We start from the raw sequence: 16,386 nt of genomic DNA, 5'->3' as shown, positions 1-16,386 counted from the left end.
GAGGACAATTTGGGGACTTACACTTGGCACTCCTGTGCCCCTACCCTAAGACTTTATACAGAACATGCCTTTTACTTTAAACGCAGAAACCCAGCGCTGAGGCATAGTTCTAATAACTGCTATCATGCTTTCTATCCAGGCTTCTTTTAGGTCCTCTGCCAATGGGCTTTGGGCTTCTGGCATCAGCTTGAGATGCATCTGAGATCATTCAGAATTAATTGACGAGTGCGTTTCACCTGCAGTTGATCTCCTGCAGACCTGCATCAAGCCAATTACTATGTATGAGAATGCAAAACCCATCTAAAGCCAACAGAATCCCATCAACACTGGCCTTTGATAGACCTTTGACGCTGGTGCTCATCTTGTTTAAAGTGGTTGTGAACCTCAGACATGAAAGTTAAACAAAGCATACTCTATAGTGTGTACTTGTCTCAGTCCAGAGCACTAAGTGTCATTTCTGTCTGCTGCCTCTTTCCTCTGCTATCAGCATGAGTCGCTTCTGACAAGTTTACCTGACACCAAGAGACAAATGGTGACAGCGGAGGGACCTCCAGCACACAGCCTGTGATTGACAGTCTCAGCTCTATTCTTGCAAGCTGTGTGGAAGGGGGGTGTGTTCCTTCCCTCCAATCAGCTCTCAGAACTCTCTTCACAGAGCTCTGCAGTATTTTATTTTAGCTCTCCATCCCCTTTTTTCTGAAAGCGCGGACAAGCTTTATAAATTCATCACTTTGAAAGTCTGAGATGAGAAGAGAAGCTTGCAGATAAACAGGTTATGCTGGGCGCTGTAGTCCTACGGTGATCCCTGCTATATATATATCTGTCTTTCTATTGCTCTTCCAGCTAGAGAAAGGAGTGCAGCTACTGCGCATACTTCGAAACACGTCGCCTCCCACTGCCTGATAACATCATCACATTGACGCTGTGTTGCGCAGTGGTTTCCAGACAGAGGATGCCTGCGATGCCCATGTGAACAACGACTCCAGGCGCTGCCAGTACGGAGCCCACTGACGTCATCTCACATCGGCAGCGGTTTTGTGTCTTTTAACGAGCCTTTTATCTACCTTGTCTTGTGACTGGCCATTTACTTTTAAATAAATTGTTTTATAGTTCACACTACACTTAGAGGCGCTTTCCTTCCTCCTTTTTTTCATTTGCTCGGATAAACAGGTACAACTTACGTAGGTGGATTTGTTTCATTGCTGTGTATCACCTGAGGCTGTCACTTCACCAGGGGGAAGGGTTTACAACCAATTTAAGAAAATCAGTCAATCAAGAAACCGGAATTGTTTCTGCTAGAAGAACCTCCACCTTTGTGTGAGTCATCTCTGCCCCGGCATTTGCACATCATCCTGTTTGCTGGTTAGAATCAGCGGCGTGTTTTCTCTTTTTCTCATTTACAGATCTCGGTTGTATTGGTGTGAAATGCGTGACAAGCCTGATGGAGTTCTCAGAGCCCCTCTCATGCGTTTCATAACACAGTGCTGGAGAGCGTAGTGACTCCTGTAATGAGTCAGCTCAAATCTGTCATCCTGGCCCATCCAGCGTGTTACCAGGATATCTCCGCTCGTCCAGAGAGCGCGCCGTCTGTTGTTTTCACGCAAAACGTTTCCTGTTCTTGTCATATCCATCTCTCAGTAATGTACACAGCTCCTCGTCTCCCCAACGCCTCTCATCTTGTGTTCTGTGGTTGTGTTCTCTGTACCTTCTCTGTCCTCTCATCTGTCTTCGTATCGTCTACTCATCATCTGTCTCAGTATCGTCTACTCATCATCTGTCTCCGTATCGTCTACTCATCATCTGCCTTCGTATCGTCTACTCATCATCTGTCTCCGTATCGTCTACTCATCATCTGTCTCCGTATCGTCTACTCATCATCTGTCTCCGTATCGTCTACTCATCATCTGTCTCCGTATCGTCTACTCATCATCTGTCTCCGTATCGTCTACTCATCATCTGTCTCCGTATCGTCTACTCATCATCTGTCTCCGTATCGTCTACTCATCATCTGCCTTCGTATCGTCTACTCATCATCTGCCTTCGTATCGTCTACTCATCATCTGTCTTCTTATCATCTACTCATCATCTGCCTTCGTATCGTCTACTCATCATCTGCCTTCGTATCGTCTACTCGTCATCTGTCTTCTTATCATCTACTCATCATCTGTCTTCATATCGCCTACTCGTCATCTGTCTTCATATCGTCTACTCGTCATCTGTCTTCATATCGTCTACTCGTCATCTGTCTTCAAATCGCCTACTCATCATCTGTCTCAGTATCGTCTACTCGTCATCTGTCTTCGTATCGTCTACTCGTCATCTGTCTCCGTATCGTCTACTCATCATCTGTCTCAGTATCGTCTACTCATCATCTGTCTTCATATCGTCTACTCATCATCTGTCTCAGTATCGTCTACTCGTCATCTGTCTTCGTATCGTCTACTCGTCATCTGTCTTCGTATCGTCTACTCGTCATCTGTCTTCGTATCGTCTACTCGTCATCTGTCTCAGTATCGTCTACTCGTCATCTGTCTTCGTATCGTCTACTCGTCATCTGCCTTCGTATCGTCTACTCGTCATCTGTCTCCGTATCGTCTACTCGTCATCTGTCTCAGTATCGTCTACTCGTCATCTGTCTTCGTATCGTCTACTCGTCATCTGCCTTCGTATCGTCTACTCGTCATCTGCCTTCGTATCGTCTACTCGTCATCTGTCTTCGTATCGTCTACTCGTCATCTGTCTTCGTATCGTCTACTCGTCATCTGTCTTCGTATCGTCTACTCGTCATCTGTCTTCGTATCGTCTACTCGTCATCTGTCTTCTTATCGTCTACTCATCATCTGTCTTCGTATCGTCTACTCGTCATCTGTCTTCGTATCGTCTACTCATCATCTGTCTTCGTATCGTCTACTCGTCATCTGCCTTCGTATCGTCTACTCATCATCTGCCTTCGTATCGTCTACTCATCATCTGTCTCTGTATCGTCTACTCATCATCTGTCTCCGTATCGTCTACTCATCATCTGTCTTCGTATCGTCTACTCATCATCTGTCTTCGTATCGTCTACTCATCATCTGCCTTCGTATCGTCTACTCGTCATCTGTCTTCGTATCGTCTACTCGTCATCTGCCTTCGTATCATCTACTCATCATCTGTCTCCGTATCGTCTACTCATCATCTGCCTTTGTATCGTCTACTCATCATCTGCCTTTGTATCGTCTACTCATCATCTGCCTTTGTATCGTCTACTCATCATCTGTCTTCGTATCGTCTACTCATCATCTGTCTTCGTATCGTCTACTCATCATCTGTCTACGTATCGTCTACTCATCATCTGCCATTTTTCCCCCCTTCATGATTTTCCTGGCTGTTGTTGTCCTCTTTGTTCCTTCACAGTAAATACCAAGAAAAAATGTTAATCAAAGCAGATCTAGCATCATTGGTGTCAGTGGGAGGAATAGTGCCCCATCATTGGTATCAGTGGGAAGAATAGTGCCCTATCATTGGTGTCAGTGGGAGGAATAGTGACCCATCATTGGTATCAGTGGGAGGAATAGTGCCCCATCATTGGTGTCAGTGGGAGGAATAGTGACCCATCATTGGTATCAGAAGGAGGAATAGTGACCCATCATTGGTATCAGTGGGATGAATAGTGCCCCATCATCGGTATCAGTGGGAGGAATAGTGCCCCGTGATTGGTGTCAGTGGGAGGAATAGTGACCCATCATTGGTATCAGAAGGAGGAATAGTGACCCATCATTGGTATCAGTGGGATGAATAGTGCCCCATCATCGGTGTCAGTGGGAGGAATAGTGCCCCATCATTGGTGTCAGTGGGAGGAATAGTGTCCCATCATTGGTGTCAGAAGGAGGAATAGTGCCCCATCATTGGTGTCAGTGGGAGGATAGTGCCCCATCATTGGTATTAGGAGGAATAGTGTCCATCATTGGTATCAGAAGGAGGAATAGTGCCCCATCATTGGTGTCAGTGGGAGGATAGTGCCCCATCATTGGTATTAGGAGGAATAGTGCCCCATCATTGGTGTCAGTGGGAGGAATATTGCCCCATCATTGGTATCAGTGGGAGGAATAGTGCCCCATCATTGGTATCAGTGGGAGGAATAGTGACCCATCATCGGTATCAGTGGGAGGAATAGTGCCCCATCATTGGTGTCAGTGGGAGGAATATTGCCCCATCATTGGTATCAGTGGGAGGAATAGTGCCCCATCATTGGTATCAGTGGGAGGAATATTGCCCCATCATTGGTATCAGTGGGAGGAATAGTGCCCCATCATTGGTGTCAGTGGGAGGAATAGTGCCCCATAATTGGCATTAGAAGGAGAAGTACCCCATCATTGATATCAGTGGAGGAATAGTGTCCCATAATTGGTATCAGAAGGAGGAATAGTGCCCCATCATTGGTGTCAGTGGAAGGATTAGTGCCCCATAATTGGTATTAGAAGGAGAAGTACCCCATCATTGATATCAGTGGAGGAATATTGTCCCATAATTGGTATCAGAAGGAGGAATAGTGCCCCATCATTGGTGTCAGTGGGAGGAATAGTGCCCCATCATTGGTGTCAGTGGAAGGATTAGTGCCCCATCATTGGTATTAGAAGGAGAAGAAGTGCCCCATCATTGGTGTCAGTGGGAGGAATGGTGCCCCATCGTTGATATAAGCTGGAGGAATAGTACCCATGATTGGTGTTAGTGGGGGGAATAATGCCCCATCATTGGTGTCAGTGGGGGGAATAGTTCCCCATTGTTGGTATCAGTGGGAGGAATAGTGTCCCATCATTGGTGTCAGTGGGGGGAATAGTTCCCCATTGTTGGTGTCAGTGGGAGGAATAGTGTCCCATCATTGGTGTCAGTGGGAGGAATAGTGCCTCATCATTGGTGTCAGTGGGAGGAATAGTGCCCCATCATTGGTGTCAGTGGGAGGAATAGTGCCCCACCATTGGTGTCAGTGGGAGGAATAGTGCCCCATCATTGGTGTCAGTGGGAGGAATAATGCCCCATCATTGGTGTCAGTGGGAGGAATAGTGCCCCACCATTGGTGTCAGTGGGAGGAATAGTGCCTAATATAATTGGGAAGAATGGTGCTCCAATAGCCGAATAAAGACTGGCATAGGGCCGCATCCAGCACTTGGGCTGCAGTTTGGAGACCCCTACTTTATTGAATAAAATGCCATAAAATCAACAACAAAAACAATTTAAAATCACCAACAATAATCCCCTTCTCTCTTGGGTCTCCCATACAAGGTAATCATGTATAGCAAATGTATTTAGTTTAACTTCCATGTAATGGAGATCTGGGGACCACAACATTGCTATGCAATCAGAATGATGCAAGCGTTCATAGTACATGGCAGTCCTTCCATGAAACACGGGGCAGTATCGTAGCCAAACTATTTTTTCAAGGTAGGAGATATAGGATCAGCAATCCACTGTCCTTTACAAAACCATAGCACTGGTTGGTATCATCCCCAAATGGCATAAAGTAAATCAGAAAAAGACCTAACAAGTCCCAAAAAATGGGACTTTGAATATACCTCAGCAGTGCTACACAGGAAACATAGCAAAACGAAATATAAAATGACACTTTTAATTAACAAACAGTCATAAAATCCAATCTTAAAACTTGAAATCCCAAGGAGATTGGGTCTATAATAACAAATTAGACATGCCAGCTTCTGTCTACGCGTTTCATGAATTTCTCCGCTACTTCAGTACATTTTGTGAAGCTGTATTAATGTGAAAAGAAACAATAACTCATCTCACAGGAACATGCGAACCAAGAACATACATACGATGGCACTACCCAGACAGGATACAGATTGTACTCCCACCAGGTCCCCTATACAGCCCATGGGAGAAGACGCAAGGGGGGGGGGTGGATAAAAAAACGTTATAGCAAAGCAGAGAAGGATAATCTCCAGGCAGTGGAAATGTTCTCCTCAGTTCTTAGTTTTAATCAAAATAAAAAGGAAACAAACTGCTAATACCTAGAGCAAGATGGACCAGCGCATCTTAGATGGAACCGATGCCTCCAAGCCCCAAAACATCTGATGGCATAAAAATGACCAATAAAATCCATAAAATAGGAGACACCTCTACATGAGGGGAGGAAGGTGAATCCCCAGAACAACATCTCCCAATTAGCACACAAAATAACTCACATATAGTTAGTGGTAATGGCATCTATAGCTCTGCCATGTGCTCCTGCAATGGTCCAAATGTTTTTAAAGTATGTATATTTGCTCAGGCTCTTGGAAGATGTTCAAACGGATAAAGTCCCATAGAGATCACAGCGTCTGTTCAGCATATGTGGCAGGTGTGTCATGTTCCCATTAGAACAGCTCCTTGACCAGCTGGTGGTGCCCCATGGGTGAGGGCACAAAGGTCCAGAGGAGGATATGGTGTCAAATAGTCAAGGTAGACCAGCCTATAATTATCACCCTGGTCTACTGTGTTCATATACACCCTCCCTCACACACCAGTAAATATGGATAGTTCAGCACATAGATGCAAATGGAGCCTATAGTGAGGAAACCATGATGCCAGATGCAAACGGAGCCTATGGTGAGAGAACCATGATGCTAGATGCCAACGGAGCCTATAGTGAGGAAACCATGATGCTAGATGCCAACGGAGCCTATAGTGAGGAAACCATGATGCCAGATGCAAACGGAGCCTATGGTGAGAGAACCATGATGCTAGATGCCAACGGAGCCTATAGTGAGGAAACCATGATGCTAGATGCCAACGGAGCCTATAGTGAGGAAACCATGATGCCAGATGCAAACGGAGCCTATGATGAGAGAACCATGATGCTAGATGCCAACGGAGCCTATAGTGAGGAAACCATGATGCCAGATGCAAACGGAGCCTATGGTGAGAGAACCATGATGCTAGATGCCAACGGAGCCTATAGTGAGGAAACCATGATGCCAGATGCAAAAGGAGCCTATGGTGAGGAAACCATGATGCCAGATGCAAACGGAGCCTATGGTAAGAGAACCATGATGCCTGATGCAAACGGAGCCTATGGTGAGAAAACCATGATGCCAGATGCAAACGGAGCCTATGGTAAGAGAACCATGATGCCAGATGCAAACGGAGCCTATGGTGAGGAAACCATGATGCCAGATGCAAACGGAGCCTATGGTGAGAGAACCATGATGCTAGATGCCAACGGAGCCTATAGTGAGGAAACCATGATGCCAGATGCAAACGGAGCCTATGGTGAGAGAACCATGATGCCAGATGCAAACGGAGCCTATGGTGAGAGAACCATGATGCCAGATGCAAACGGAGCCTATGGTGAGAGAACCATGATGCTAGATGCCAACGGAGCCTATAGTGAGGAAACCATGATGCCAGATGCAAAAGGAGCCTATGGTGAGAGAACCATGATGCCTGATGCAAACGGAGCCTATGGTGAGGAAACCATGATGCCAGATGCAAACGGGGCTTGTGGTGAGAGAATCATGATGCTAGATGCAAACGGAGCCTATGGTGAGGAATGGTGCTTGAAGGTGGGTAAGGGTGGAACCCAGGGACTGTGCTTGAAGGTGGGTAGGGGGTAGAACAAAGGAACTGTGCTTGAAGGTGGGTAGGGGGTGGAACCAAGGGACTATGCTTGAAGGTGGGTAGGGGGTGGAACCAAGGGACGGTACTCACAGGTGGGTAGGGGGTGGAACCAAGGGACTGTGCTTGAAGGTGGGTAGGGGTGGAACCAAGGGCCTGTGCTTGAAGGTGGGTAGGGGTGGAACCAAGGCACTGTGCTTGAAGGTGGGTAGGGGTGGAACCAAGGCTCTGTGCTTGAAGGTGGGTAGGGGCTGCAACTAAACCACTTTGCTTGAAGGTGGGTAGGGGGTGGAACCAAGGGACGGTGCTTGAAGGTGGGTGGGGGTGGAACCAAGGGACTGTGCTTGAAGGTGGGTAGGGGGTGGAACCAAGGCACTGTGCTTGAAGGTGGGTAGAGGCTGGAACTAAAGCACTGTGCATGAAGGTGGGTGATGGTGGAACCAAGGGACGGTGCTTGAAGGTGGGTAGGGGGTGGAACCAAGGGACGGTGCTTGAAGGTGGGTAGGGGGTGGAACCAAGGCACTGTGCTTGAAGGTGGGTAGAGGCTGGAATAAGGCACTGTGCATGAAGGTGGGTAGGGGGTGGAACCAAGGGACGGTGCTTGAAGGTGGGTGGTGGTGGAACCAAGGGACGGTGCTTGAAGGTGGGTGGGGGTAGAACCAAAGGACTGTGCTTGAAGGTGGGTAGAGGCTGGAGCTAAGGCACTGTGAATGAAAGTGGGTAGGGGGTGGAACCAAGGCACTGTGCTTAAAGGTGGGTAGAGGTTGGAATAAGGCACTGTGCATGAAGGTGGGTAGGGGGTGGAACCAAGGCACTGTGCTTGAAGGTGGGTAGAGGCTGGAACTAAGGCACTGTGCATGAAGGTGGGTAGGGGGTGGAACCAAGGGACAGTGCTTGAAGGTGGGTGGGGGTGGAACCAAGGCACTGTGCTTGAAGGTGGGTAGAGGCTGGAACTAAGGCACTGTGCATGAAGGTGGGTAGGGGGTGGAACCAAGGGACAGTGCTTGAAGGTGGGTGGAACCAAGGCACCTTGCTTGAAGGTGGATAGGGGGTGGAACCACAGGACAGTGCTTGAAGGTGGGTGGGGGTGGAACCAAGGCACTGTGCTTGAAGGTGGGTAGAGGCTGGAACTAAGGCACTGTGCATGAAGGTGGGTAGGGGGTGGAACCAAGGGACAGTGCTTGAAGGTGGGTGGAACCAAGGCACCTTGCTTGAAGGTGGATAGGGGGTGGAACCACAGGACTGTGCTTGAAGGTGGGTGGGGGTGGAACCAAGGCACCTTGCTTGAAGGTGGGTAGGGGGTGGAACCACAGGACTGTACTTGAAGGTGGGTAGGGGGTGGAACCAAGGGACTGTGCTTGAAGGTGGGGGGGAGGGGCAAAAACAAGAAGTGACTCAGAAGGGAGGAGTTCCTGCACCCAGCCCTGAAAAGAGGCACAATCTCTACATAAATACCAGCCACCTTACAGAGTGCCCTTATGAGGGTCCTGGAGGTCCATTCTTTCATTAGACTTTTATGGAGTGCTGTAAATTTGGGCTGCTTGTCAAAGAAATAGATATGTGATGTCCCACCCCAAAACAACCCTCTCTGCCGAAAGTTCTGTCTACATTAGTCTATGATGTCAATGTTATAGATTTACCATTATATGTGGATGTTCCAAAGTCAGCTAAAGGTAGACAAGGAACTGAATTTATTCTCTGTTGAGAAGAGGAGATTAAGGGGGGATATGATCTCCATGTATAATACATAAGGGGGGATATGATCTCCATGTATAATACATAAGGGGAAGATATGATCTCCATGTATAATACATAAGGGGGGGATATGATCTCCATGTATAATACATAAGGGGGGATATGATCTCCATGTATAATACATAAGGGGGGATATGATCTCCATGTATAATACATAAGGGGGGATATGATCTCCATGTATAATACATAAGGGGGGATATGATCTCCATGTATAATACATAAGGGGGGATATGATCTCCATGTATAATACATAAGGGGGGGATATGATCTCCATGTATAATACATAAGGGGGGGATATGATCTCCATGTATAATACATAAGGGGGATATGATCTCCATGTATAATACATAAGGGGGGATATGATCTCCATGTATAATACATAAGGGGGGGATATGATCTCCATGTATAATACATAAGGGGGGATATGATCTCCATGTATAATACATAAGGGGGGGATATGATCTCCATGTATAATACATAAGGGGGATATGATCTCCAAGTATAATACATAAGGGGGGGATATGATCTCCATGTATAATACATAAGGGGGGATATGATCTCCATGTATAATACATAAGGGGGGATATGATCTCCATGTATAATACATAAGGGGGGGATATGATCTCCATGTATAATACATAAGGGGGGATATGATCTCCATGTATAATACATAAGGGGGGATATGATCTCCATGTATAATACATAAGGGGGGGATATGATCTCCATGTATAATACATAAGGGGGGATATGATCTCCATGTATAATACATAAGGGGGGATATGATCTCCATATATAATACATAAGGGGGGATATGATCTCCATGTATAATACATAAGGGGGATATGATCTCCATGTATAATACATAAGGGGGGGATATGATCTCCATGTATAATACATAAGGGGGGATATGATCTCCATGTATAATACATAAGGGGGGATATGATCTCCATATATAATACATAAGGGGGGATATGATCTCCATGTATAATACATAAGGGGGGATATGATCTCCATGTATAATACATAAGGGGGGATATGATCACCATGTATAATACATAAGGGGGGGGGGATATCATCTCCCCGTATAATACATAGGGGGGGATATGATCTCCATGAATAATACATAAGGGGGGATATGATCTCTATGTATAATACATAAGGGGGGGTATGATCTCAATGTATAATACATAAGGGGGGGGTATGATCTCTATGTATAATACATAAGGGGGGATATGATCTCCATGTATAATACATAAGGGGGGATATGATCTCCATGTATAATACATAAGGGGGGGATATGATCACCATGTATAAGACATAAGGGGGGGATATGATCTCCATGTATAATACATAAGGGGGGATATGATCTCCATGTATAATACATAAGGGGGGATATGATCTCCATGTATAATGCATAAGGGGGGATATGATCTCCATGTATAATACATAAGGGGGGGTATGATCTCCATGTATAATACATAAGGGGGGGATATGATCTCCATGTATAATACATAAGGGGGGATATGATCTCCATGTATAATACATAAGGGGGGATATGATCTCCATGTATAATACATAAGGGGGGATATGATCTCCATGTATAATACATAAGGGGGGGATATGATCTCCATGTATAATACATAAGGGGGGATATGATCTCCATGTATAATACATAAGGGGGGATATGATCTCCATGTATAATACATAAGGGGGATATGATCTCCATGTATAATACATAAGGGGGGATATGATCTCCATGTATAATACATAAGGGGGGATATGATCTCCATGTATAATACATAAGGGGGGGATATGATCTCCATGTATAATACATAAGGGGGGGATATGATCTCCATGTATAATACATAAGGGGGGATATGATCTCCATGTATAATACATAAGGGGGGATATGATCTCCATGTATAATACATAAGGGGGGGATATGATCTCCATGTATAAATACATCAGTGGTTCATATAGTGAACTCGGTGTAGTTATTCCCCCTGAGGTCATCACAGAGGACAAGGGGGCGCTCTTTACGTCTGGAGGAAAAGAAATTTAACCTTCAAACACGGAAAGGTTTCTTCACAGTAAGAGCTGTGAGAATGTGGAATAGACTCCCTCCAGAGTTGGTTGTGGCCAGCTCAGTGGATTGCTGTAGGAAAGTCCTGGATTCTTTCTTGGATACACAGAATATAACTGGATAGAACATTTATAGGGAAAGTTGATCCCGGGAATATCCGATTGCCTCTCGGGGGATCAGGAAGGAATTTTTCCCCTGCAGGAGCAGATTGGATCGTGTTTTGCTGGGTTTTTTCCTTCCTCTGGATCCACTGTTGGTGTAGGACAACTTTCTTTCTTTCTTTAATAGTTGAACTGGATGGACTTTTGTCTTTTTTCAGCCAGACTAACTATGTAACGATGTAGATACACAACTCTGCTAACAATAAAAATCATTTAATTTTGGGTGCATTTAATTATTTAATAACCTGTCAAAGCCTACGTAAAGCAGGTAGGTAATGAATATTTCTTCCCTTATTGCCCCGTGTCGCTGCATCTTATTAACACATTCATCAAATCATGTGAAAGGAGATGAATATCGGAATCTGTAATTGTCCCTCGGCTTTCTTTATTCCATTTGGCTTGCGTGTTTTCCTCTTTTCCGTTCCTAATTCCCCTCCCTCAGACTCATGCGGTTTATGTCTCTTTCCATTTCATGTTGTGTCCCGTTCCCTCTGCCATGCTGGCTCCCAGTGACACACGGCCTACCATTGGCAGCTCCATCCCTCCATGTGTTATTGTGTTTAATAGAGTGCAGCGCTGAGGAGTTGTATCAGAGACACACAGGGAGGAAAGCATCTGTGACAGTCGCCAAATTAACTCCCTTCTTCCCTAAAATCTCCCACAGAACAGGATTGGAATTCAGGCGCTGCTCCCGCTGTGTTCATTCTCAGATAATAGGAAGAACAGCACAATAGAATCATTGTTCATCCTAGGGCAGAATTCACAGGAAAGTTGGAGAGAACTATATCTTACATTTCATGGGATTGTTAAGGCAACTTTGGATTTTACACAAAGAAACCAATTATTTTTATTTTAAAAGTTAACATTTTATTTATAATTTATTTTTCTGTCTCCCCACTCTTGGAATTATTGTGTCCTTAGTACTATTGATATTAGCGCAACACCATTTTATTTGCTTTGTTTCCTTGTGCTGGTGGTGTCGGGGTCTCGGTGTTTGCAGCTTTTTCCAATAGTCCTAGCTATACCTAGAGCAGCGCAGAAAGTTTGTTTCTATTATTTTATTTATACAAATCTCTTTTGTTTTGCTAATCAGCGCATAGAAAATGGACATTGCGTATTACCCAATATATAGTGCGCTGAGCGAACTATTGGCGCTTTATAAATACTGTATAATAATAATAATATAGTACAGCAATGTTAACAACTCATTCACTTAGCAAAATTGTAGTTGTTCCAATATGTATCCATTTGTATCCCCCCAAAAGATGATTTTCATCTTGCAACCTCAAAGTTTGACTGCAGATAGATTTAGCCTGGGATCCAATGCAGTTTTGAATGCATTAACCGATTCCTGCCCAGCCTATAGCTGAATGGCGGCCGGCAAAAACCGTCACCTTTCCGGGTGGACGCCATATGCGCAGTTTGCGTGCCTGCAGAGCCGTGCAGCGGCGCAATCTGTCACCGGCCGTGTACCTCGGACATGGCCGATGACAGATCTGAGTACCGGCCCCGTTGCCAGTACCATGTGACCTGCTGTGACCAATCAATCTGTATAACTTATAGTAATTATATTAGTTAGATATATTATTATAAATATTATTAATATTAGTTATATATATTATTTATATTAGTTATAGTGTATAACTGTGGCCAAGCTATGGAGATTGAAAAATCAATTTTCCTAATAAAAAGTAATTGGTAAACCTTCACTGACTTCAGTAGCTGTAGGCACAGTAGAGCAAATTATCCTCAAAGTTCACAGTAGAAACACGGATGTTATTGTCTATACTAGCTCAACAAACCCTGCTTCCCCCTCTCAGGGGTGACTCAGCAACTCAGCTCACCCTGCTTCCCCCTCCCAGCAGTGACTCTACAGGTCAGCTCGCCCTGCTTCCCCCTCCAAACATTGACTCAGTAGCTCAGCTCACCCTTCTTTCATTCTCAGTGGTGATTTAGCAGCTCAGCTCACCCTACTCCCCCTCCCAGCAGTGACTCTACAGGTCAGCTCGCCCTGCTTCCCCCTCCAAACATTGACTCAGTAGCTCAGCTCACCCTTCTTTCATTCTCAGTGGTGAATTAGCAGCTCAGCTCATCCTACTCCCCCTCCCAGCAGTTACTCAGCAGCTCAGATCGCCCTAGTTCCCCTCTCTGCAGTTACTCAGCAGCTCAGCTGAATTATTATTAATGCGGAACTAAACCCTCCTATTCTTTTGTGACTAAGCCCCAGTGGGCGGGGTGAAATGCATCAGAGGGCGTGTCCAGTACAACGGCTGAAGTCATTCCTCAACATTGGACTCCTGGGGTCAGTTGAGTAGCTTCCATCCCTTCACTTGTATTGGCTGACACTGGAATCACTTGGACTCCCCGGTGGGCAGGGCAACATGTATCAGAGGGCGTGGGCAGTACGGCGGCTGAGGACATTCCTCAACATTGGACTCCCGGGGTCAGTTGAGTAGAGTCCATCCCTTCACTTGTATTGGCTGACACTGGAATCGCTCAGACTCATGCTCCTCTCTTCTCACTTGCCGGTGGGGTGATCCTTTCCCTTCCATCCATTGGAGCGGCACCATAGGGTATACTTTTCACCATCGTAGCCTCTGTTTGATCTGCAACTGCCAATGTGCTGCACATGTGATCAGTTAGGACACCAGCCATTTGATGGTTTGACAAGAGCGCAAGCGACAGTAACAGCATAACCGGCGCGCCGGGAATGTAACTGTTTTATGAAACCATTAAATCGATGGGTTTAGTTCCACTTTAAGAATGGAGATTTAGGTTTTTGCAAATCCCCATTCCTGCCTCTTCCTCTTAAAAGCAGGTGAGTTCTTGACCCTCCAGCCATCGTGACCTTAACTGCGTACTGAAAGCATCACATGTTTTTCTTCTCTCTGTATACAGAAACTGTATCCGTCTCCTGGGAGAAGATGGATTCCGGGAGGTCTACAACCACCTGAAACAAGTCCATGACCAGCAGGACCTGGAAACGATAGACCTGGAGGAGCCGACTCTCTGCGAACCTCAAGTGATGAAGTTGTATCCTCATCATTGTTATAAGGTCCAGCAGCTCTTGTTCCTGGAAGAAAGAATGGAAAAGGAACCCCGAAGCTCCTCCTTTTCCTGGCTATAATGGCTTTTTTCATTTTTATTAAATCTGTTTATTTACAATATAGGATTAGGTTAGAAAGAGGACAATTCCAGCTGAGTCAGGATGGTGTCAGGATGGTGTCAGTAAACCTTCAGCCCATAAAATAGATCCAACCAATACACACCTCGTTGTTTAATGACTTTATGAACCGACAAACCTGCCATTGTGCTTGTGGGCGGTCCAAGAACTTTCTGCACATTATGTTCACTGTGTTGTCGGCTAGAAGACGTTGTGAGTATTTGGATGATGATTAGTAATTATTACTGTAATTGTTAGTGTTATTGTGGAAACAGGAGTGCAGGTCTAGAACATGAGATCCTCCAATCCAAATGAATCTCCGCAGCAAGTTGGTTCCCCAGAGAGAATACCATTTGTTGGATCCCAGAGCAGATGTACAGAAAAGGTACTTATAACATTCATACAATGATCAGAAGCCTTCAGAAAACCCAGTCCTCCCGTCCTCTAACCTCTCTTTACATCTGTTCTGGGATCCAATAAATGGCAGTTTCTCTAGAGAAGCAAGTTGCTGCGGAGATTCATTTGGATTGCAGGAGCTCAATTTCTAGACCTGCACTCCAGTTTCCATAATAATGCCAATAATTACAATAATTATTTGGTGCCAGCTTTGATAACATGGATGCGGTGCTGCACTCAGGCTGCTTACCTCACTTCCTGAACCAAGAAGCAAGGAACTGTGGGACTTGTAGTCCTGCAAGCAGCCTTACATGGACTCCTGAGTCTTTCCTAGCGTACATTTCCCAGAAAGCTGCTATCAGAAAGGGGATTATGAGAAAGGCTATATAAGGAGCTGTTTCTGGCGGGCTCTGGACCGTCTATGGAGCAGAGAGGTCGCTGCTCTGCAACCTACCGAGAGCCTGTGAGCCACAGCCACCTCTCCATAAGTGAACCTGTACCCCCAGACACTGTTGGAAGGCAACCTTCATTCTTGCTGGGCAATCTGCATGCTGCGTTGAGGATGCCAACCCAGATCACTGACACCAACACCCAGCTGACTGACAGCATTCATCCTTTCACCTTGCCGGGGCACAGACCCTGCATCGCCTCTTGCACAGGCCAACTTCAGCCAGGATCTGGTGAGCGGGTCCAAAACCCAAGCAGGAAATAAAATTAGGTACACTGGTGTAAATTCAAAAAGTCCTGAAGTGCGCATGGATCAATAAGGAATGTATAGATAAAGTCCAGTATAGGATGCTTGGGGTGAGGTAAGGTCCTTCAACTGAGAGCAGGCCGTGTATAAGAGCAGAAGCTGGCTCCGGAACATGTAATAACGAGAAAAAAAACCCACCCAGCGCCTCTAAGTGTAGACTTATCGTGGTTTTAATAATGAATATATTAGGCAACTCACATGGTAAAGTAAGGTAGCAGGTTCATCAGAAAACCATCGGTGACAAAGTCACCATTTACAGGACAAGTATGCTGGAGGAACCTGGGTCTACAACGTGCTATGAATGAGGAAGCTGGCGGCACCCCGAGGTGATAGCTGGAACGCAACCCTGGATTCAATGTTCCGGCCAAGATACCGCTTAGGCCTAGCATTTAACATTTGATCTGTCTGTACTCTGCTATTACTAGTGTGTGAACGTGCCCAAGAAAGATGTATCCCCCCCATGGTATGTTCCTCCATTCTCCCA

At 45.6% G+C, this 16,386-nt stretch overlaps 1 protein-coding gene across 1 annotated transcript in view; it reads left to right on the top strand.

Moving 5' to 3' along the window:
* Positions 1–15,029, top strand: part of LOC149434822 (serine/threonine-protein kinase Nek11-like) — a 202,083-nt gene extending 187,054 nt beyond the window's left edge. The window contains exon 14 of the mRNA XM_089663332.1: positions 14,488–15,029. Coding sequence (XP_089519458.1) covers positions 14,488–14,716 — 229 coding nt within the window. The 3' untranslated portion in view covers positions 14,717–15,029. The remainder of the gene's footprint in view (positions 1–14,487) is intronic.
* Positions 15,030–16,386: the final 1,357 nt, after the last annotated feature.

The sequence above is a fragment of the Staurois parvus genome, unplaced genomic scaffold (genome assembly GCF_062004578.1).
Source record: "Staurois parvus isolate SC_StPar_1 unplaced genomic scaffold, SC_StPar_1.0 ptg001667l, whole genome shotgun sequence".
In the NCBI taxonomy this organism is placed as follows: Eukaryota; Metazoa; Chordata; class Amphibia; order Anura; family Ranidae; genus Staurois; species Staurois parvus.
Note: the sequence above shows the minus strand (reverse complement) of the source record. Positions and strands in the feature narration are given on the sequence as shown.